Source organism: Rhineura floridana, chromosome 7 (genome assembly GCF_030035675.1).
Source record: "Rhineura floridana isolate rRhiFlo1 chromosome 7, rRhiFlo1.hap2, whole genome shotgun sequence".
Lineage (NCBI taxonomy): Eukaryota > Metazoa > Chordata > Lepidosauria > Squamata > Rhineuridae > Rhineura > Rhineura floridana.
In genome coordinates this window covers 67,283,905-67,305,859 of record NC_084486.1, presented here as the reverse complement: position 1 = coordinate 67,305,859, position 21,955 = coordinate 67,283,905, and the positions used below count along the sequence as shown (strand labels likewise).

Here is a 21,955-nt window from a genome sequence, read left to right as displayed (position 1 = left end):
CATCTACCAGGTCCTAGCTATATTTCTGATAACCATATAGGAGGTTATTTGCCTGTTTGCCATTAAGTCTAACTAGAACTTAATGTTGTTGATGTCTGACCTGTTGTGGTCCAGAAATTCAACAGCAGAGTACCAGAATATCTAAGGCCTGAGGGGAACTCTTTGCCTCTTCCTAGTAACTCTTGCTTATTTTTTTGTATTTTAAAATAACAAGCCAAATTGAGAATTTTGGCTGGCAGGCAGGCTGTACATACATATGTACCCCAAAACAATAATATACATAGAGTGACAGGTGGCATCGCATGAGTGGACTTCTGCTTGTGCAACAGGACTTTCTCCTCCTCCCTGCAGCCCCTCAAATTGGTTCTGGGAGCACATGGGAGGGATCCTCTGGAGCAAGTTTCAGGGGTATAAGGGGGATGTATACAGGGGGAGGAGAGGAAGGGGAAGCCCTGTAGTTCAAGCCAAAGTCCACATTATGCAAGTGGGTGGGCATTGTTGGATATCCACACAAAATACATGAAATACCTGAGTTTTGATAGTATAGAACTATCAATAAATGAAAATTGTATGAGCTTCTTTGTATAAGTTTCTATCCTTTGACATGACATCTCAGTGCTTAAGAAGATTTTTATGATTTCACGTAACTGGTCTTTTTTCAGGCAGAGTATAAGAAAGCTGTTACCACAAATCAGTGGCATCGACGACTGGAATTTCCAGGTGGAGAAACTATTGTTATGCATAATCCTAAGGTAAAAAAAAATCATTGGTCAATGCATTGCCTGAATGGTTATAGCAGTATGTTAAACTCAGTGTAGCTGAGCCTCTGCTTGCAGAAAGCACCTCCCCCTTCTCTAGTTTCCCACAATCTCACCCTCAGTGCCACAGTGTATGCCACACAGCACTCATGGTGGAGGTGGCCAGGGAATCATCTACCCACCCTCTCCCGTGGGTAGATCTCAGGGTGCAACCCAGTGTGTTTAAATGTGGTGTGTTGTCCATGTCTTTTCCCCCCAGGTTATAGTTCAGTTCCAGCCTTCTGCAATACCAGATGAATGGGGTACCACACAAGATGGTCAGACCAGACCAAGGGTGGTAAAACGTGGGATTGATGATGATCATGAGGAGATTCCAGATGGTGAGTGGACCAGGGGTTGGGACAGAGGCTCTCATATTAGCTTCTTTTCTTGTTCTTTAATATGATGGTGAAGTAGAGTGATTACCTTTTGTATCTCCTAATCAGCATAGCAGATTTTGATCCACATTTCCTCCTTTTTGGGTTGAAAAGGGGCTCTGAGAGCAAAGGAAAAAATGAGGTAGTTCTCTGCTCTTTCTAGGGATGTACTGTATATTCAATATTTTTTTCTGGGGATCCTCCCATGTATTATTTGTTTTATTTACATTACAAATTTTAAGCTGCTTTTTCATCCCACAGGGCCCTGAAAGGAGTGAACAAAAAAGTAATACACTTTCATGAAAATAAAAATTGACAAATGTGCCTTTAGAGAAATGATCTAATGACTTAGCTATCTCTGTAAAAATTTCCCAAACTGTTCCTTTTGTGAATGCTGTTTGTGTCTCATGTGTGGGGGTGGGGAGGGTCCCTCTTCCCTGCAGCTAATGATGTAGTGGGCTGGTTCACTGACCAGTTGCTCTATAGCCCAGTTGGCTGTGCTGGATGGTTTCTTGGGGCACGACCTTGAACTGGACCAGACAGGGAAACCTTTTCCCTTTCATCCACACCAACTATGGTGCTCTGCCCCCAGGCTTCAGCATTTAATGCAGGGATAGGAAATCTGTGGCTGTCCAGATGTTTCCCAAACATTTCCTTTGGGTGGGAAAATGTTCCCAACAGTCCCAGCCAGCATGGCCAGTGATCGGAGATGATGGGAGTTGTAGTCCAGCAATGTCAGGATGGTCATAGGTTCCTCATCCCTATTTAATGAAAGATTCTGCTATTTCTTTTCACTTTTTCAGGTGAGGTGTCTGAAATTGATCATTTGGTATTCATGGTCCATGGCATTGGCCCTGTCTGTGATCTGCGATTTAGAAGCATTGTTGAATGTGGTAGGTGTTTAAACCATGCCATATATAGAGACAATAAGACACACAATTGCTGATAATTTCATGCTATAGTGCAGGGGTGGGGATCCTCAGGCATGGGGGTCAAATGCAGACCTTTAGGTTTCTCTGTCTGGTCTTTGAGATTTCCCCAGGCCATGCTCCTCTCCCTAGACCAGCTCCTCACTAGCCCTGTGCCACATCATTCCTAAGTGTTTTTGCCTGTCTGGAATGCATTATTGAACTGATAATGCTTCTTGCTTGCTCAGAGGGGGGTGGTGTAGAAGCCACTGACTTTTGTGTGGCAGGAATATAGCCTACAGTCCAAAAGTAAGTATCACATCCGGTGTTCTGCTCACTTGCTGTCACTCTTCCCACCCTTTTTTACCTCTCACCTTACTCACCTTTGGCATGTGACCACTAGAAGGTTGCCCACAAGGAAATCTGCCTTTTGTCCTGAAAAGGTTTCCCTACCGTGGCCATGTTGTCATATTGTCATGAGTACTTAGGCTTTTAGGGCAAGCCACGCATTCTGTGTCATGTGGGGACAGCTTTAAATCACTCCAGTGGGTGTTGCATAAAAATAAATTCCTTTCTAAATGGAATTAAAATGTATGTGCATGGAAGGGGAAACGAATGGATGTACTATTTTCTAAAGGGAGGGCAATGTGTACTATATTGGTACATTACAAGCTCTGTGAGGGAAATTGGTATTAATTGATTTTTTTTGTTGATGAACTTATTTTGTAAATAGAAACCATGACTGCCAAACAGTCTGAAAAAGAGAAGAGAAGGGATGGTTGGGTGAATTGCTCCTGAAGCCTTTCCCCAGAGAACTATCAATGTGGTCTTCTAATGTTTTAAATGGATGCCACTTCAAAATTGTCTGAAATACTAAAATCAAAATGTGATTGAAAACATGCAAAACTTCAACTCTCTCTAGTTAATTACTCAGTTTTTTGTTGTGGTGATGGTTTTACAAATCCATCTTTTTATCTAGAGCATGGATTGGAAAGTTTTGGTTAAATTAGTAAGTTTTGGAAGTTTAAAGTACTGTCATAAAAGATACTTGGACACACATAATGGCTGTCAACTTACGCATTTAACCTCTCCTACTCTTCCTTTCTTCTGTTTTTAAAGTCGATGATTTTCGGACTGTGTCCCTGAAATTGTTGCAGACACATTTTAGAAAGTCAGTAGAAGAACTTAAAGTGAGCAGGGTCGAGTTCCTACCCGTTCATTGGCATAGTGCTCTGCATGGAGATGCAACAGAGGTGGATAGGTAGGTCTATGATACAGAACTGCTATACCAAAATACAATTCTTGTCCAAAGTACTTCTAATATGTGTTAGAAGGGTTGATTTGTTGCTTGATCATTCATCACTGTCCCACAGATGAGGAGCTGAGATAGTAATATGGTACAGTGCCAGCCATTAACCTTTGCTAATATTTTAATTGAAAAACTTGCCAAATGTACATTGCAGCTTGGGAATGAATTACCACAAGAAAAATAGTCTTATATACTTAACTCTTCTTGTCCCATTAAAATAAAAGAAAGCAGTAAATCCGGTTTAGCTGATGATATTAAAAGTAATTATAAAGTAATAGCCTTACAGATGTTGGATGTGTTCAGGCCTTGCAATAAACCATGGCATATCATACTGGAAACAAGCCACCGGGAGCCTCAGACCTGTGCACTCCTCCTTTGCTCCAGCTGCAAGAAGATGAGAACCTTTTGCTTCTTGATTAGCCACAGTTTAGCATTAACATCCAACCACAACAAAATGTGGTTACTCTATGGTTTGTTAAAACAAGCCAGTTTCAAGCTATTGGATATGAAGCTATCTTATTTCGACAAACCAAACTTAAGCTTAATCACAATTTAGGGGTTGACTGTAATCACAATTTAGAGTTTGGATGTAACACTAAACTGTGGCTAATCAAAAACAGAAGAAAAAGTTTCTGATCTTCTCATAGTCACACCAGAGGAGGACAGAAGGAGATGTATGCACACCCAAAGCTTGGTTTAGCAATAGTTTATTTTATATGTGCCATATATTGTATATTTAAGTTTATTGTATGTGACACTCGAGTATAGTTAGTGTAGTTAGGGAGGGAACCAATTTTTAGTTAATTCTCCTGCCCCTAAATCTGCTTCAGAGGGTTGGGGGACCTTGACGATATTTAATAACTGTTGGATTATCCTGTTTTAGCAAAGCTCTTGAATCACTCATTGAGGATGTTTTAGCTATTTATCTACTGATTTTGTGTTCCCAGGAATATTAAAAAAATAACTTTACCAACCATTGGACGTCTGCGTCACTTCACAAATGAGACACTACTTGATATACTGTTTTACAATAGCCCCACCTACTGTCAAACAATTGTGGATAAAGTAGGATTGGAGATGAACCGTCTATATGCACTTTTCATGAGCAGAAACCCTGACTTTAAAGGAGGAATCTCCGTTGCTGGTCATAGTTTGGGTAATGCTGTAACTTTAAAACAAACAAAAATGATTAGCTCTTTCAGCAGTAACTAATTTTTTATTGCACAGTTCTTGATAGAAGTTGTCAAATGATTGATTTGTGAATTCTTGGGCACACTATTGCTGTAATCTTGTTTGCATGAAGGAAACACCTCTAAGTTATCTGAAACTGTAAATTGTTTCCGTTCTGTCAGGTTTGAAAGGTTGAGAGGTATATGAAAGAGGTGAGCATATGACTTTCTGTTTCAATCTGGACAAGATTAAGGTTATCCTGAAATAACTTGTTTTGTGTCTCCAGGTTCCTTAATATTATTTGACATACTGTCCAACCAAAAGGACTGGACTTCCACAGTTAATTCTGTGACTCCTGTTGCTGCCAATGGTGTTGTGAAGGATGTGGTTGAATGTGATCAGCAGGTATTTGTACTAAAAAACAATGTCCTTAAAACTTAGGTGGTTGTAGTAACCTGTTAAACTGTTTAAACAATCTTCTAAATATTGGAAATATGCAGCCTAGTCTATCTGCGTTGTACTCATGAAGGCTTCCTGCACAATAAAGATCCCTGGAAGATCAGGGTTCTTGTGCGGGGAACTTCCATTAATAGAAAAGGCTTTCTTGCTGCAGTCGTTACTCTAAGACACCAGGAAGTGTCATGGGGGGGGCAGGAATGAAAGTTACAGCCCTCTTCTTCATGGCTGTAATATCTGAATAAGGCTATTGTTCAGCAACCGGGACCACCCAAAGAATCCACCAGCCACACATGGACGGTTATGGATTGACCTTCTACATTGATCTATGAAATGGAAAAATATATATGATTTAATACAAAGAATGTAAAAAAAAAATAGGGACAAGCAAACCACAGTTGGTCTACATTGGTTACCTGAAAATATTTTTTGTGTGGGGGTTAACAGCTTCTTCTTGTTTTGTCATAAATAAAGCTATTGTTAAGTTAAATTTCACTGGAGATATTTTTAACTTCCGCATAAAGTTTGGAATGATCATTTATCATATTTTCTTTCTTTAAGATGACAGTGGAGTCTAATTCTGCTGGTTCCTTGCATTCTCCTTCCAATGATGAGCTTGATGTGGAGGATGATATCCCAACCTTGCAGAGAACTCTGGAAATGCTTAGCTTGTCTGAGTACATTAGCACGTTTGAAAAGGAGAAGATTGATACAGAATCACTGGTATTTAAATTAGCATTGAGAGGCAGAAAGTTAATACTGACTGCTGCTTAATTTTGAAAGAGATGGAAATGCTTAATCCAGGGATGGATAATCTGTGGCCGAAGGACCATGTACAGCCCTTTACTTGATTTCATGCTGTTCTTTTCCTAATTTCATGGCATGAAACAGGGAGAAAAGGGAGTGCCCCATACACTTTTGTCTCTGCCCTACTCACTGCCAGCATGTGGCAATCAACAAATTATCCCTGAGAGAATGCAGCCCTTGACAGAATAAAAGTTCCCCATCCCTGATATAATGGTTTGGATATGTGACAATAAGGGAGGTGGGGTTCAGAAACATTGAAAGAATGAATGGAGAGGTTTACAGGGCTTCATGGGTTAGTTCCCCTCTACTGAACAGCCACATCTCCCGCCATCTGTGGTGGATCATGTCAGAAGTAGTTCTGTATGCGTACCAATGTATATATCTTTGTAAGAACATAAGAAGAGCCCTGATAGATCAGAACAAAAGCCTGTCTGCTCCAACATCCTGTTCTTTCAGTGGCCAACTCGATGCCTATGGGAAGGCTGCAAGCAGTTGCTGAATGCAACAACACCTTCTCCCCACCTGTGATTCCGAGTCACTGGTATTCAAAAACATACCACCTCCCAACACTGGAGGTAGAAGATAACCATCATGGCTAGTAGCCCTTGTACATGTGTAGTATTTTCTGATGCACAGTGGTTGGTGAGTCTCTGACTGCTAGGCTGGTTTGTAGGGGGCAGGGTTAGCTCACATGTTCCTGCAACCCCCTCATATGTTAATCCAATACACTTCAAGGTCTGTGCCTCTGAACTCCTCTACGTCTTAGCCTGAAATTTCTTTGAGCAAGATGTGAACAAATGTATTACCCTGCACTAGGGTTGCTACACTTTGTCCTAACTTAATTAGTCTCTTTCCATTCCACTAACTAGAGCCTTTCAAGTAGCTTCTTTAGTATAACAAAAGTAAACATTGGCCTGGTTTGCACATAACGCTTAGCCAGCCCATGGCTTAGTAAGAATGAGCAAGCATGGAAGTACTCAGAAGGAAAATTGCGGATGTTTCACTCCTCCCCTGATCTTAATCCTGCTGCTGTTGAGTTTCCTGGAACTAAGCCATAGTTTGGCTTAGCATTTTATATGAATCCAGAGTTGTGACTTGTCTTGCTGCTAATAAACCGTGAGCTTGAAGCCAAGGCTTGTTCTTGGTTTACTGCTTGTAGTTTGTCTGGGGAAGACAAACCATGAGCTTGGTTTCACACATAATGCTATACCAAACCACAGCTTACCTCTGGGTAGTTCAGCCACAAGAGGATCAGGACAGGAGCAAAGTGACTGTGATTTTCCTTCTGGGTACCTGCACACTTGCTGATTCTCACTAAGTCATGGTTTGGGTTAGTGATGCATGTGAATGAGGCAATTGACTTTCATACCGGTGTTCTGATAATTTTGAAACAAACACAAAATAAAGATCTATGTTAATACACATTGACTGTATTCAAGTCTGTGGGCCATGAAATATCTAGAATGGATCTGTCAGTATAGCACTTGATCTTCACTGATCATATTCTCCACTGATCATGTTCACTGACATCCCTGTACCTTCAGAAAAGTTTGGTTTGTCCTTTTCTGATGTTTTGTTCACATATCTTTGTCACATCTCTCTACCTGTGTTCCCACCTTTCCCAACAACTACCTATTTCCTAGGGAGGTCTGTCTCACGAGGGACATGATCTTGGAAGACGTTCCCCTTTTCATGAGACTTGTTGCTAGGAGCAGGGAGGACATCTTTGCATTTCCTTGATCAAATTTCTCCCCTTTCCTTTCAGTTTACCAATCTCTAATCTATAGGTGTGTAATTGTTTTTATTCTTAAATAGCATCAGTCACGTATATAGCACAGTACAAATAATGTCAAGATAGATGCCTGCCCCAAGGGGCTTACAATATAGAATTTAGCATTTATTTATTTATTGCATTTATATACCCCCTTTCCTCCAAGTAGTTCAAGGTGGTGTAGATAGTTCTATCTTACCCATTTTATAACATCCCTGTGAGGTAGGTTAGGCTGAGAGATGGTGACTGGCCCAAGGTCACCCAGTGAGCTTCATGGTTGAGTGTGGATTCAAAGCCTGGTCTCCCAGTTCATAGTTCAACACTCTCACCATTACACCACACTGGCTCAAGGGAGAGAAATGGAGACATGGATAAATGGGTGAATAATATGCTATTACTTCAGCTACATAGGTTTAGGCTTACTTACACTAGTATATTTGGATATGTCTTGCACTATTTGCTTTGATGGACATAGTCACAATTTGTGATTATATAATTTTGTTGAAATATGTCTCTGTTGCTAAAATATATAAATACAAGGAAACTGTCAGCTTCTTGGGAATAAATAAACCTTTATTTTTTGTTTTTTAAAGCTGATGTGTACGATTGATGACCTGAAGGAAATGGGAATACCTCTTGGGCCACGAAAGAAGATAGCAAACTTTGTAAAAGACAGAGCAGTCAAACAGGTAGGTAATGACTGCATTGCAAGCCAGAGCTATTGCCATCTTTTTTTTTGCAGTAATATTTTGCCACAGAGCTGTTCAAAGAAGTACAAATAGGCATGCTTATACATGAAATAAAAACACCCATGTTCAATGTCCTCAGTGTCAAAACTTCAGCTTTAATCAAGAGTATTCCCAGGAGTTCAGATAGAAAGCTGGGCAGAGACAGTAACATTGTTAAACTTTATCATGACTGTCATTGTAAGCTTCTCTTATTAGCTTCATGCCATAAGTAGGATAATAAAGTGTTGCTCAAAGTAGAATAATAGACTGGCATGCTGTACTTCCCAGAAATCTTAAGACACAGTATGCATACAAGGCAAAAGTAAATAGCAATTGAGAGAACAACAATCCCTTAGTTGCAAAGTTTTATTTTACAGTACTATTTTTTAAACTACAGTGTTACATTGAAATCGTAGTGTCTCCAAAATAGGCCTCAAAATTAATACCCGATTCACAAATTAAGTGCTTTGATTGAGAAGTATTAATACTTTAGTCAAAATTAGATACAATTGAAATACTGTGAACTTCAGTATTGGTTACATCCAGCTGAATACAGATTTAAACCATGTGTCAGTTATCTAAGAACTTGGAATGAAACATCGAGATTTGTACCATTCAAGAGTGTCACAGATACAAGGCATGAGTTACAGCCTCAGAACTTGTTTTACCTAAATCATGTGATGTGGCTTGAGCCATAGATTAGCCAGTTTTTTAAGTGCAGAATCTAATGAAAATGGATATCATGTCAGTGCTTAGAGATCTTAGGCTGCTAGTTCATTTCTGAGTGCTTGTCTGAACTATCAAGTGCTGTATAGTGAGAGACCCCAGAGGATCTGAAGAACTGTCTGCTCCCATATGAATTTCATTGAATGTTTTGACTGATTGATCTTTAGCTGTGACCTGATTTAGGTGCCTCCATCTTCTGGGGGGAGATGAGGGCTATGAAGGGCAGTGGCTTCTTTGTGGCATCACCCAGATTGTGGTACCCCTCTCCATTGTTATTTGTCAGCTACCTTCTTTGTTTCTTGTTAGGCACCATTTGAACACTGTGGCAAGCTTTTAGTGGTATTTGACTGATTGGATTTAATCAATTTGTCATGTTATATAGGTTTGTTGAGTGTTTTTTTTATTCATAGAATCATAGAACAGTAGAGTTGGAAGGGGCCTATAAAGCCATCAAGTCCAACCCCCTGCTCAACGCAGGAATCCAAATCAAAGCATTTTCGACAGATAGCTGTCCAGCTGCCTCTTGAATGCCTCCAATGTCGGAGAGCCCACTACGTCTCTAGGAAATTGGTTCCATTGTTGTATGGCTCTAACAGGAAGTTTTCCATATGAGGCTGGCCATCACTGCGGGTATTAGCTCCACCTATCATGCGAAGGCAAGAATGTTTTTTGAAGTCAAGACTAGGGGCGTCAAGCCCCTCCCACTCTCCAGTTCATTCTTGCCTTCGTACGAACAAGATTGATATCTCTTATAGCGTAGCATATAGCTAAGTCTTTTGTGTTAGTTTGTGTATTTGTCTGACAGGGTGTGAAGGTTTTGTCGTTTGTGTGTACCCAAGTGCTTTCCTTCCCTCTGTATAGTGTCTATCTCTGTTTGTTTGTAATTCCTGGGGGATTCCCTTGGGGGGGGGTTCGCCCTTTCCCGGCCCGTTTTCCAGGCTTTTTGTTTTTAGCCTTGGATCTCAGAGAGACTGTGGCTGTGGCTATCTCCATTTTACGCGGGAGCTTGCAGCTGCAGCTCCCAGCTTTGCCCTCCATTTCGTGCCTTCATGAGTCACGTTTCCCCTAGGAGGCCATTCTGTTTTCGCTGCCCTCACGAGCTGCCGCGGCGTTTTGCTTAGGGAGCGTACTTAAAAATTCCCTCCGGGAGCCTGCGGCTGCGGCTCTCGCTTGGGTGATTTTTTCTCAATTGATTTGTTTCCAAGCCCCGGCTGTGGCACCCGGACTTGTGGCTTCAGTTTTTGCCGCGAAAGTCTCTGTAATCGGCGGCGGCGGCTGCTTTAGCGGCTACGGTGCTCCCTTTTTACGAGCCGCGATTGCGCCCTTCAGACCTGGCAGTCACACACCCTCGCACCTCAGCGTCCGCCATTACTCTCGTCCTCCGCCATTTTGAGTGCTCCTTTTCTCGCTCCTTTACGGGTGCCATTTTGTTTGTCCCGTTTTTTCTTCCCACCCTTTTTGTTTAGACTTTCCTGCACTAAATAAAGGGGTGTTTTTACCTTGAGAGGGCTTTTCTTGTATGTGAGTTTCAGATAGGACTAGTTAGCTCTACAAGGGTTCATCTCTCACCTGGCCTCTACTGCTGCCTATTGCAAAACTTCGCCCCCTGCAGCTATTGAACGTACCTCCGCTGTTCCATCAAGGCTGTGCCTGTGCAATCTATTTGTATGTACTAGGCGGCTGATACTGCGCAAGCTGTCTGAACTCCCCACTCATGGCCGTCTCTCAGCCAGTTGCTCCTGTACAAAAGAACAACTTATTTGAACTGTACATTCTGCCGCCTCCGTGGCCGTGTACCAAGCCTGAAGTCTAGTCTGCATTATATTGACGCTGTTACCATCATACATTCTGCCCCCTCTGTGGCCGTGTACTTAGCCATCTGCCAGTGCATTTTACCCCCTCTGTGGTCATGTACTGCGCCTGTTCGGGTCTCTACATTCTGCCCCCGCTGTGGCCGTGTACTGCACCCATAGTGAATATAAGATGGCGGAACAGCCAGACATGTCTCAGACAGCCAAGCAGCAACCATCTAAGGCAACTAAGACTAAGCATGCCAAAGCACTGGCTAAGACTAAACATCTTTCCAGCCACAGCAAACCCAAGCGTCCACGCTATGCTTCTGTTCCGAACCCCACCACAACAGCCCAGGAACAGCTAACGGATATATTTCATTCCCCCGCTGCTTCTTCTGACGAGGAGGACTTTGCTGGCTTTCCTATTCAGCCAACACTTAGCCAGCCTCCTCCCGTGTTGCAGCCCAGGGCTTATCCTCCAGTTCAGCCCACTGAGCCACCTACTCAGGCACAACCAGCTGCCTCAACGGGGCTGCAGCTGTCTCATGATTTTCTTTCACAACTTCAGGGCATGCTGTCATTTTTCACTCAAATGCAGTCACCACCACAAGTTCCCGCCATACCTCAACGCACTGTGGACCAACATGTATGTCATGAGGCGAACCCTTCCTGCTCCCCAAATCCTTTTGATGTAGCTAGAGGGAGATGCATTGATGACGCTTCGTATGGGGAGGAGTCAACCGTTGCTGATCATGCTGAAGGAGACGAATGGAGTGACTATTCGGAACATGAGGAGGATACATCGTACCGCTTGTTTAATACCTCAGATTTTCAGCCTCTAGCATGCAGGGTCGTTAACACCCTTGGTCTCCAATCTGCTCCCTCAACAGCTACCGCTCCAGCTATTAAAGGGGCCAGGGTTCTCAAATCCCCTGCACCAACTGAGCATTACATCCCGGTGCCGGATCCCATCGCTAAACTGGCCACCGAAGAATGGTCTCATCCATTCCAAACTCGCCGCTTCAAGAACCTGGCTGACAAACTTTACTCCCTAGGTCCTAACTTTACCACCAAGCTGGCCGTCCCAGGCATAGACGAGCTGATCGCTAGCCTAGTGTCACGATCTCTTTTGCCTAGGGAAGGAGAATCCCAATTAAAGGATGCTACTGAGCGAAGATTAGACTTCGCTCTCCGCAAAAATCATGAGGCCACTGCTTTCTCCATGCGAGCCTCCGCATCGGCTTCCATCTTCTCCAGGGCAGCAATGATGTGGCTGGATGATATTCTAGAGGACCCTAACCCTGATCCTGTTTCTCTCAGAAGGTCTCTGATAAAGTTGCGCAAGACAGCAGCGTTTGTAGCTGATGCCACTTTGGATGCCACTCAACTGGGGGCATGAGCCATGACGGATCAGATAGTCGCTCGACGGACCCTCTGGCTTCGCCACTGGCAAGCTGACTCTATGGCTAGAGTGAATCTTTCTAGGGCTCCTTACTCCGGATCTTTGCTCTTCGGCGAGGAAGCTCTAAAGGTAGTGCTGGTTGATCCCAAAGACGCTCACAAACCGGTTTTGGCCACTGTCAAGAACATTGATCATAGGCCTTTCAGGCGATTTCCCTCCTTCCGCACTAACCAGCCCTTTCGAGGAACGTGGCCAGGAGGACGAGGCCACGATTTCCGATCCTATGACTCCAACTCCTTCAGGGGAACCTGGAACCGACGTATCCAGGGCAGAGGTCAGTACCAAGGGCGCAGAGGTACCTCATCGTCCTCATATAGGGGAGGGTCTCGCCAGCGCAAACAGTACTAATGCACTTCCTGTTGGTGGCAGACTATGTTTGGAGACCAGTGGCTGCGTCTGACTAAGGTCGCCTGGATCAGGGACCTTTTTTGTTCTGGCTATGCAGTAGAGTTTTGGGCGACTCCACCAGACAAATTCCATCCATCCCCTTGTCCCAGGGTGCCGGCCAGGCACAGCATCATGCAGACAGCTATACATCACCTGTAGGACATAGCGGCGATAGAGCCAGTCCCTACAACAGAGAGGTCGGAAGGGGTGTACTCCCTCCTATTTGCTGTGCCTAAACGAGATTTGTCATGGAGGGCGGTATTGGACCTCAAGTTCGTCAACCATTTTGTAACATACCGCAGGTTCAAAATGGAATCCCTCCACTCCATTACTGAAAGCCTGCAAGAAGGAGACTTCCTGGTTTCTATCGACCTAAAGGAAGCGTATCTCCATGTGCCCATTTGCATAGCCCACAGAAAGTACCTTCGTTTTGCTTTTGGCCCCCAGCATTTTCAATATAGAGCGATGCCGTTCGGCCTTTCCTCTGCTCCGAGAGTATTCACCAAAGTGCTTCTCACCTTAGTGGCTTACCTCCGAATTCAAGGGGTCCATCTCTACCCATATCTGGATGATATTTTAATACGGGCAAGCTCTGAGGAGCTGGCTCATCGTCATTTAACGCTCACCCTCAATGTTTTGCAGGCCTTCGGATGGCTTGTCAACTTTGACAAAAGCCATCTTCAACCGACCCAATGCCTGCTACATCTAGGGGTGATGTTGGACACCCTGCAGGCGATGGTTTTTCTGTCTCCAGATCGCATAACTACCATCACAAACATCACGAGGGCCTTGATGCAACAAACAACCGCAGACGTCATACTTCTAGCCAGGGCGCTCGGAATGTTCATCTCTGCTATCCATATTGTGCCATGGGCTCGAGCCCACTCTCGCCACCTTCAGTGGGCTTTGTTGCCTTTTCAACAGGACATTGCCAACTCCAATCATCGCATAGTTCCTCTGAGCCCCGCACTGCGCCGTTCATTCCGCTGGTGGATGAGGGTCCAACATCTTTCCAGGGGCACTCCATTCAGAGAACCTCACAGGACTGTTGTTACCATGGATGCCAGTCTCATCGGCTGGGGAGCACACTGCAACTCCCAGTACGTTCAGGGGGTTTGGTCCACAGCAGAGCAGACTCAGAGCATCAATTGGCTGGAGCTAAAGGCGGTCCACTTGGCTTTACTTCATTTTCAGCCTCTGTTCCTTTTGGACCATGTCCTCATTCGAACAGACAACACATGTGTAAAATCACATTTGAACAGACGGGGGCACCAGGTCCTGTCCTCTGCAGGACCTAGCTTCCCTCATCTTCGTCTGGGCAGAACAACATCTACAATCCCTGAAAGCAGAGCACCTCAGAGGGATTTGGAATGTGACAGCCAACTGGCTCAGCAGACAACAGGTTTTTCCGGGAGAATGGAAGCTTCATCCTACCATATTCCAGCGTCGGTTCGGCGTCTTCTCGATCGACCTGTTTGCTTCCAGTCGCAATTACCAGCTTCCCAGGTACTTTGCCAGATACCTGGACACAATAGCGGAAGCAGTGGATGCTCTGTCAATTCCGTGGCCAGACGGTCTTCTGTACGCCTTCCCTCCAATACCGCTGTTAGCCAAGACCTTGCGGAAGGCGCGCAGCGAGAGGGCACAGTTAGTTTTGATAGCACCATATTGGCCACGCCGACCATGGTTCTCGGATCTTCTTACAATGTCGGTGATGGATCCTTGGACACTCCCAGTCAGGCCAGATCTTCTATCCCAGGGTCCAGTATGGCATCAGGACCCCACTTGGCTCAATCTAACAGCGTGGCTTTTGAACGGGGACATTTGAGGTCGGCTGGCCTGTCTGACGCTGTTATCGATATTATCTTAGCCTCGAGACGGCCATCTACCACCCGTATTTATCAACATACTTGGGTGGCTTTCTCCAAGTGGTGCCGCTCTCACCACTGCAATCCATCCCAGGCCACTATGCATCAGGTGCTGCAATATCTTCACAGCGGTTTTATGATGGGACTCAGACCCAACACTCTACGTCGACATGCGTCCACTCTGTCGTCTATCCTTTCAGTGTCCTCCACTGGTGCCCCTATTTCCTCACATCTGTTCATTAAACGCTTTCTCAGAGGCACTGCCTTACGCTCACCGGCAGTAGTCCACCGTTTTCCCTCGTGGAGTCTGTCCAAGGTCCTACAAGCTTTACAACGTCCTCCGTTTGAACCCCTTAGGACTGTGCCTTTATGTCTACTGTCCTTCAAGGTCTTGTTCCTGATTGCCATTACGTCTGCCAGACGAGTTTCGGAACTGGGCGCATTGTCTTCTGCCCGCCATCTCTGTGTCTTTCACAAGGACTCTGTTGTGCTGAAAACTGATCCTTCTTTCCGTCCCAAGGTCAATTCAGTTTTCCATTGAAATCAGGACATTGTTCTCCCTTCATTTTGCCCGAACCCTGCTCATCCTCTAGAGAAGGCTTGGCATTCGTTGGATGTTTGGAGGGCTCTCAAGACCTACCTGTCTAGGACCCAAGAGATTCGACGAACGGAGTCTCTGTTTGTATCCTTTCATCCAAGGTCTATGGGGCATAAAGTAGCCAATTCTACCTTATCTCGCTGGTTAAGGGCATGTATTACCTTAGCATATAAGTCCCTTAAACTTCCAGTTCCAGCTAATATAACAGCTCATTCAACTAGGTCAGCGGCCACTACGGCTGCCTTTGCTACCAACGCTCCTGTTGCTGATATTTGCAGAGCTGCTGTTTGGTCTACTCCACACTCGTTTATAAGGCATTATAAAATAGATCGTTATGCCTCTGCCGATGCCTCTTTTGGCAGACGAGTGTTGCAACAGGTTCTTAATGATGATTAGCATGTGGGTGGTCCCTCCCTGTTATGGGCTGCTTTGGTACATCCCGCAGTGATGGCCGGCCTCATATGGAAAATGGACCATTGGTCTCACCTGAAGGGTGATTTTCATATGAGGACGGCCATCACGACCCTCCCAGTTGGAGGATGTATAGATATTTTACTAAGATGTTATATTTTACTGTTACGCTATTGTATTTAAAGTTACTAGTAAAGTCAAGACTGCTAGTTCTGTTATATCGCTATGTTAGAGTCATGTTATTATGCATGTTATTTTCCTGCTGGCAGGCCTGTTGGCCCTGTTCTTGTATTTTTAGATTTTTCTCTATAGACTCGCTGTGAATGAACTGGAGAGTGGGAGGGGCTTGACGCCCCTAGTCTTGACTTCAAAAAACATTCTTGCCTTCGCACGATAGGTGGAGCTAATACCCGCAGTGATGGCTGTCTGTGACGGTCCTTTCCTGGCTCTCCCTGTCAGGTTACTACCTGCTCGTGGCTACTGCCTGTCACTAGGCACCACCAGGGACTCCACCAGTCCGGACCGTCCTTTTTTATGGTTTCTCTCTCCGCTCTAGCATAGCCCTCACCAGATCCCCCTGCTAGGCAGCACCACCAGTCACGTTCTATAACCAGTATCCCCAGAGACTCTGCCTGAGTCTCTCTCAATCAGGTTACCTCTGTGACTGCGTGCTCAAGCTGTCCCACTCCCTTTGTATCAATGCAGATACATATATTTCTGGTTTGCTCTGATTACTTGTGGTGTTATTCTTCCCTTCACCGCTGCCACCATTTGTTACCCTTCAGCCTTGGTATTTACCTTACCCTCCCTTCTGGTCTGTGAAACCCCAGCCAAGGATCAGGCCTTTGGTAAACCAAAAGTATTTATTAAATAACAAAGATAACAAAGATTACTTTATAAAGGCACTTAAGCATATGGTTACATCTATTCCTGAGGTACTGGTCTTAGTATTAATCCGAACTCCACACTCTCCTCTCATAAACCCACCAAACAACCCTCTAACGTCCACACTCCACCTCACATCCACCTTCCACCTCACATCCACCTTCCACCTCACATCCACCTTCCACCTTCCACCTCACATCCACCCAGATTTACCTGACATCCTTCCATTTATACTGTCAGCCATTTTAAACATTCAGCCAATCATCCAGCATTCTACTGCCCGTTCACTCCCCCCTCCTCTTTCATTCCACTTACCATGTATCTCCTATACAAACAGTACTTACCATATATACACTAATAGAGGAACATCACACCGTCCTCATATGAAAATCACCCTCCAGGTGAGACCAATGGTCCATTTTTCCTGATGTCCAGTCGAAATCTGGCTTCCTGTAACTTGAGCCCATTATTCCGTGTCCTGCACTCTGGGACAATCGAGAAGAAATTCCGGCCCTCCTCTGTGTGGCAACCTTTCATGTACTTGAAGAGCGCTATCATATCTCCCCTCAGTGTTCTCTTCTCCAGGCTAAACATGCCCAGTTCTTTCAGTCTCTCCTCATAGGGCTTGGTTTCCAGTCCCGTGATCATCCTTGTTGCCCTCCTCTGAACCTGTTCCAGTTCGTCTGCATCTTTCTTGAAGTGCGGAGACCAGAACTGGATGCAGTACTCAAGATGAGGTCTAACCAATGCAGAATAGAGGGGAACTAATAGTTCACGCGATTTGGAAACTATACTTCTGTTAATGCAGCTTCAAATAGCATTTGCCTTTTTTGCAACCACATCGCACTGTTGGCTCATATTCAGTTTGTGATCAACAACAATTCCAAGATCCTTCTCACATGTCATATTGCTGAGCCAAGTATCCCCCATCTTATAACTGTGCATTTGGTTTCTTTTTCCTAAGTGTAGAACTTTGCATTTATCCCTGTTGAATTTCATTCTGTTGTTCTTTGCCCAATGCTCCAGCCTATCAAGGTCCCTTTGAATTTTGTTTCTGTCTTCCACGGTATTAGCTGTGACCCCCAATTTTGTATCTGCAAATTTGATAAGCATGTTCTGTACCTCCTCATTCAAGTCGTTAATAAAAATGTTGAAGAGCACTGGGCCCAGGACCGAGCCCTGTGGTACCCCACTTGTTACTTCACCCCAGTTTGAGAAGGAACCATTGATTAGCACTCTTTGAGTACAATTCTGGAGCCAACTCTGGATCCACCTGATAGTTGTTCCATCCAGCCCACATTTAGCTAGCTTGCTAATCAGAATATCATGGGGCACTTTGTCAAAAGCTTTGTTGAAGTCGAGATATATTATGTCCACAGCATTCCCACAGTCTACAAGGGAGGTTACCTGATCCAAAAATGAGATAAGATTTGTTTGGCAGGATTTGTTCTTCATAAATCCATGTTGGCTCCTAGTAATCACTGCATTGTTTTCAAGGTGCTTATAGATTTACTGCTTTATCATCTGCTCCAGAGTTTTTCCATGGATTGATGTTAGGCTGACTGGTCTGTAGTTCCCCGGTTCCTCCTTTTTGAAGATAGGGACAACATTAGCTCTCCTCCAGTCATCCGGCACTTTACTAGTCCTCCATGATTTTGCAAAGATAATAGACAGCGGTTCTGAGAGTTCTTCAGCCAGTTCCTTCAATACTCTAGGATGCAGTTTATTGGGCCCTGGAGATTTGAACTCGTTGAAAGTGATTAGGTATTCCTTGACTGTTTGTCTCAAGCTCCAATCCTACCCTTTCCACTTCATGTTTCCCGGGAGGGTCATAGACCCTTTTTAAGGAGAAGACTGAGCCAAAGTTTGAGCACTTCTGCCTTTTCTATGTCATTTGTTATCATTTTGCCATCCTCATCAAGTAGCTGTGCCACCTTTCTTTGTCTTTTACTATGGATGTACCTGAAGAAAGATTTTTGTGCTTTAGCATCTCTCGCTAACCTCAGCTCATTCTCAGCTTTAGCCTTCCTGATGCCATCCTTTCAATTCTGTGATACCTCCGTGTACTCTTCATTTGTGGCCTGGCCTTCTTTCCACTTCCTGTATGTGTCCTTTTTTGTTTTCAGGTCGTCTCTAAGCTTTTTGTGAAGCCACATTGGCTTCTGCTGTTTCCCCCTTTTTCCTTTTTGGAATTGCTTGCCATTGCACTTTTAGAATTTCTTTTTTTAGAAACTCCCATCTTGGACTCCTTTTCTCATTAGGTTCGCTTGCCATGGAACTGTACCTACAATTGTTCTGAGTTTATTAAAATCAGCTTTCCTGAAGTCCAGGGTGCATGTATGGCTACTCTCAGCTTTTGCTTCTGTTAAAATCAAGAATTCAGGTATGGTGTGGTCACTTTCCCCCAGAGTTCCCGTAACTGCCACTTCATCCACCAAATCATCTCTATTGGTCAGAAACAAGTCCAGGATAGCTGATCCTCTGGTTGCTTTCTCCACTTTCTGTAGGAGAAAGTTATCTCCGACCCAAGTCAGAAATTTCTTGGAGGGGCCGTGTTTGGCAGAATTTGTCTCCCAACAGATATCGGGATAATTGATTCCCCATTACTACTACCTCATGCCTCCTCAAAACATTGGCAGTTTGCTTTTCAAAAGTTACATTCTCATCTTCTCCTTGATTGGGTGGTCAGTAGTAGACTCCAAGCACCATGTTTCTTTTATTATTTGCCCCATTAATTTTAATCCAGATAATCTCGGTGGAGCGACCAAGCTCATCTTCCTGTATTTCTGTGAAGGGATATATATTTTTAACATATAGCGCGATTCCACATCCCTTTTTATTCCTTCTGTTCTTTTTGAACAAGTTGTATCCTTCAATTGCTGTATTACAGTCATAGGAGTCATCCCACCAAGTTTCAGTTATAGCTATCAAGTCGTAATTACCCTCCTGTATTAAGAATTCAAGTTCGTCCTGCTTGTTTCCCATGCTCTGCGCATTAGTATACAGATGTCGAAGACCATGTATTTATCGCTTGGCTTCCTTACTACATTTTTCTGTTACTGAGCCCTAGAGCCAATCTCTCTGTTCCCGTTACTGTGCACAAGCCTTCATCAGTCGTTACCACCAAGTTTACATCTTCCTCCCACTTAGGATTCAGTTTAAAGCCCTCCTGATGAATTTCTCCATGCTGTGGCCAAACACATTCTTCTCAGTCCTTGTGAGATGCAACCCATCACTTGCCAGCAGTCCATTTTCCAGGAAGCACAGCCAGTGGTCCCAGAATCAAAATCTCTCACATCGGCACCACCTTCGTAACCATTCATTCACACAGAGTATTTTTCTTTCCCTTTCTACTCCTAAGTACTGGAAGGATGGATGAAAAAACTATCTGGGCCCCAAAGTCCTTGAGTTTCCTTCCCAGAGCTTCAAAGTCTGTTGTGATTTCTTGACTTCCGGGAAGGGTGACTTCGCTTGTGCCTGCTTTTGAGACGGGCTCCCGCCGCAGAAGAAGCTTATTCAGATATAAATCAGTCAGAACATTTTTTTTTTTGACTGATGAAATTTCTCCCGGGCAGGGAGAAACGTAGAGATCAACCTCAAAAGCCTGTTTTTGTTGGGAGGACTGGATTTCATTAATTTATGAGAAAAGGTCCAGCCAGCAATGCCGGACGGACTTCCGAACAAGCTCTATCTGATTAATGCGATACGTTTATCTTTTCTTCAAAGAGAAAACGGACTTAACAGGCAAGCACCCTTCTTTCTGTTATTTTTTTTACTTGGTTTAAATTGTTGCAGCAAAAAGAGATTTGTCAAATGAATCAGCTTTAAAGAACTTCTGGGTGAGCTATAACTCTTCTCTGTTATTCACGAAATTAACAGCTTATCTCTGTTTCTATTGCAAAAAGCTGTCCTGGAAGTGCATTCTAAAGATATAAACAGAAGAGGGATTTCTATTCCGAGGAACATTATATTGTCTGGGACTATTCTCTTTTTGGTCCATTTTATTTTGACGAATCTGCTTCTTCACGACGCCACTAACTGTTTTGATGCTGGAAACTAAATTTGTTTTGTATTCTTGAACATAGAGAGATAAGGCAGGCTGTTCTGTTTATACTGTGATGTCATCAAGCCTGGAATATTAACCCAATTGTTGCTGAAATAAGAAGTGGTTCTTCTTTATTTTTGTTTTGTTTTGTTTTCGTGGTTTTAAAAATGGCAATCAAGAAAGTGGCTGAGAATCTGGAAGTAATTATGTTTCAGAAAATAATGGATGAGATTGAGATAACGAAACAAACCCTGCGACAGGGCAGTAAGGAGCTGAAAATTGAACTGAGCAAAATGACGCAGGAGCTTAAAGAAATAGGGGATCCTGTGAGAGAGGAGAATGAGATCAGAGATGAGAAAAGAAAAAATAAAGGGAAGATACAAGCCCTGGAGATTGGAACAAATGTGGAATTGGAAAAAGATCTGGAGTTTATGGATATTAGAAATAAAATCTACTGTTTGGAATTTAACGTTATCTCTGAAGAAATTAATGAAGATATTAGAGATAAAGTTATCAATGGCTTGGATAATCTTCTGGACTGGAATGATGTGATGGAGCTTGATATAGAGAAAATCTATGGAATTAACTGCAGCCATGTGACAATGGAAAAACTCTCAAGAGATGAGCCAGTGCATTCTGTAAAAAAGAAGAACAGAGATATGACTTTACAACAATATTTCAGCAACTTATTCAGAATGGCTGGCAAGAAAATATTTGGGATAGAGGAAATTCCCATCAGACTCTTATTATATGACTATGGCTATGACAGCAAGATTATTATGGAATACTGATAATGGAAGATTGGACACTGAAATTACTGGACTTAACAGGACTATTGAAGATGGAAGATGGAATTAATATGGATAATGGAATAATGGCTATTGAAATTATTGGACCTAACAGATTTTGATGAGATGGATTAATCGATATGTTTATTTGGACTATGGTTATGACAATAAGATTATTATTATTATTAACGAGATGGATTAATCGACATGTTTATTTGGAGAAAAATTGATAGATATATTTCTTAAAGAATTGAAACCTCTCTTTGACTTTTTGTGGAAAGAATAAAGTAATGTTTATGAGATTTGATGATTAATTAAGATAACTACTGGAGGAAAGTGATTTTATAATATAATTTAAGAGATAGGATTGTTATATATTGTAGACCTATAACTGATTTGATCTGTGACAAATGGGAAGTCAACATTTTATTTTTTTGTTTAATCATTTTTGTTTTGTTTTGTTTTTTGTCTTTGAATGTTTTATGATTTTGTTTTGTATGTTTTATGAAAATTTGAATAAAAATTATTGTAAAAAAACAAAAAACAAAGTCTGTTGTGATTTCTTCATAGCTTCATCTGGTAGTATCATTTGTTCCCACATAGATGAGGAGAAAGGGATACCTGTCGTTGCCCCTTACCCACCCACAGAGCATGAGGGAAGAGCGACGC

The 21,955-nt window shown here is 43.3% G+C and overlaps 1 protein-coding gene across 5 annotated transcripts in view; it reads left to right on the top strand.

Annotated features, from left to right (window-relative positions):
• Nucleotides 1-21,955, top strand: part of SEC23IP (SEC23 interacting protein) — a 54,337-nt gene that overhangs the window by 17,331 nt on the left and 15,051 nt on the right. For all 5 annotated transcript variants that reach the window (XR_009764004.1, XM_061635828.1, XM_061635827.1 and 2 more), the window contains exons 5-12: nucleotides 663-752; nucleotides 1,018-1,138; nucleotides 1,978-2,067; nucleotides 3,202-3,343; nucleotides 4,339-4,547; nucleotides 4,848-4,966; nucleotides 5,579-5,740; nucleotides 8,189-8,284. Coding sequence is in view for 4 of the 5 variants with exons in the window: in XM_061635828.1 (XP_061491812.1) it covers nucleotides 663-752; nucleotides 1,018-1,138; nucleotides 1,978-2,067; nucleotides 3,202-3,343; nucleotides 4,339-4,547; nucleotides 4,848-4,966; nucleotides 5,579-5,740; nucleotides 8,189-8,284 (1,029 nt within the window). In the remaining variant the exon portion in view is untranslated. The remainder of the gene's footprint in view (nucleotides 1-662; nucleotides 753-1,017; nucleotides 1,139-1,977; nucleotides 2,068-3,201; nucleotides 3,344-4,338; nucleotides 4,548-4,847; nucleotides 4,967-5,578; nucleotides 5,741-8,188; nucleotides 8,285-21,955) is intronic.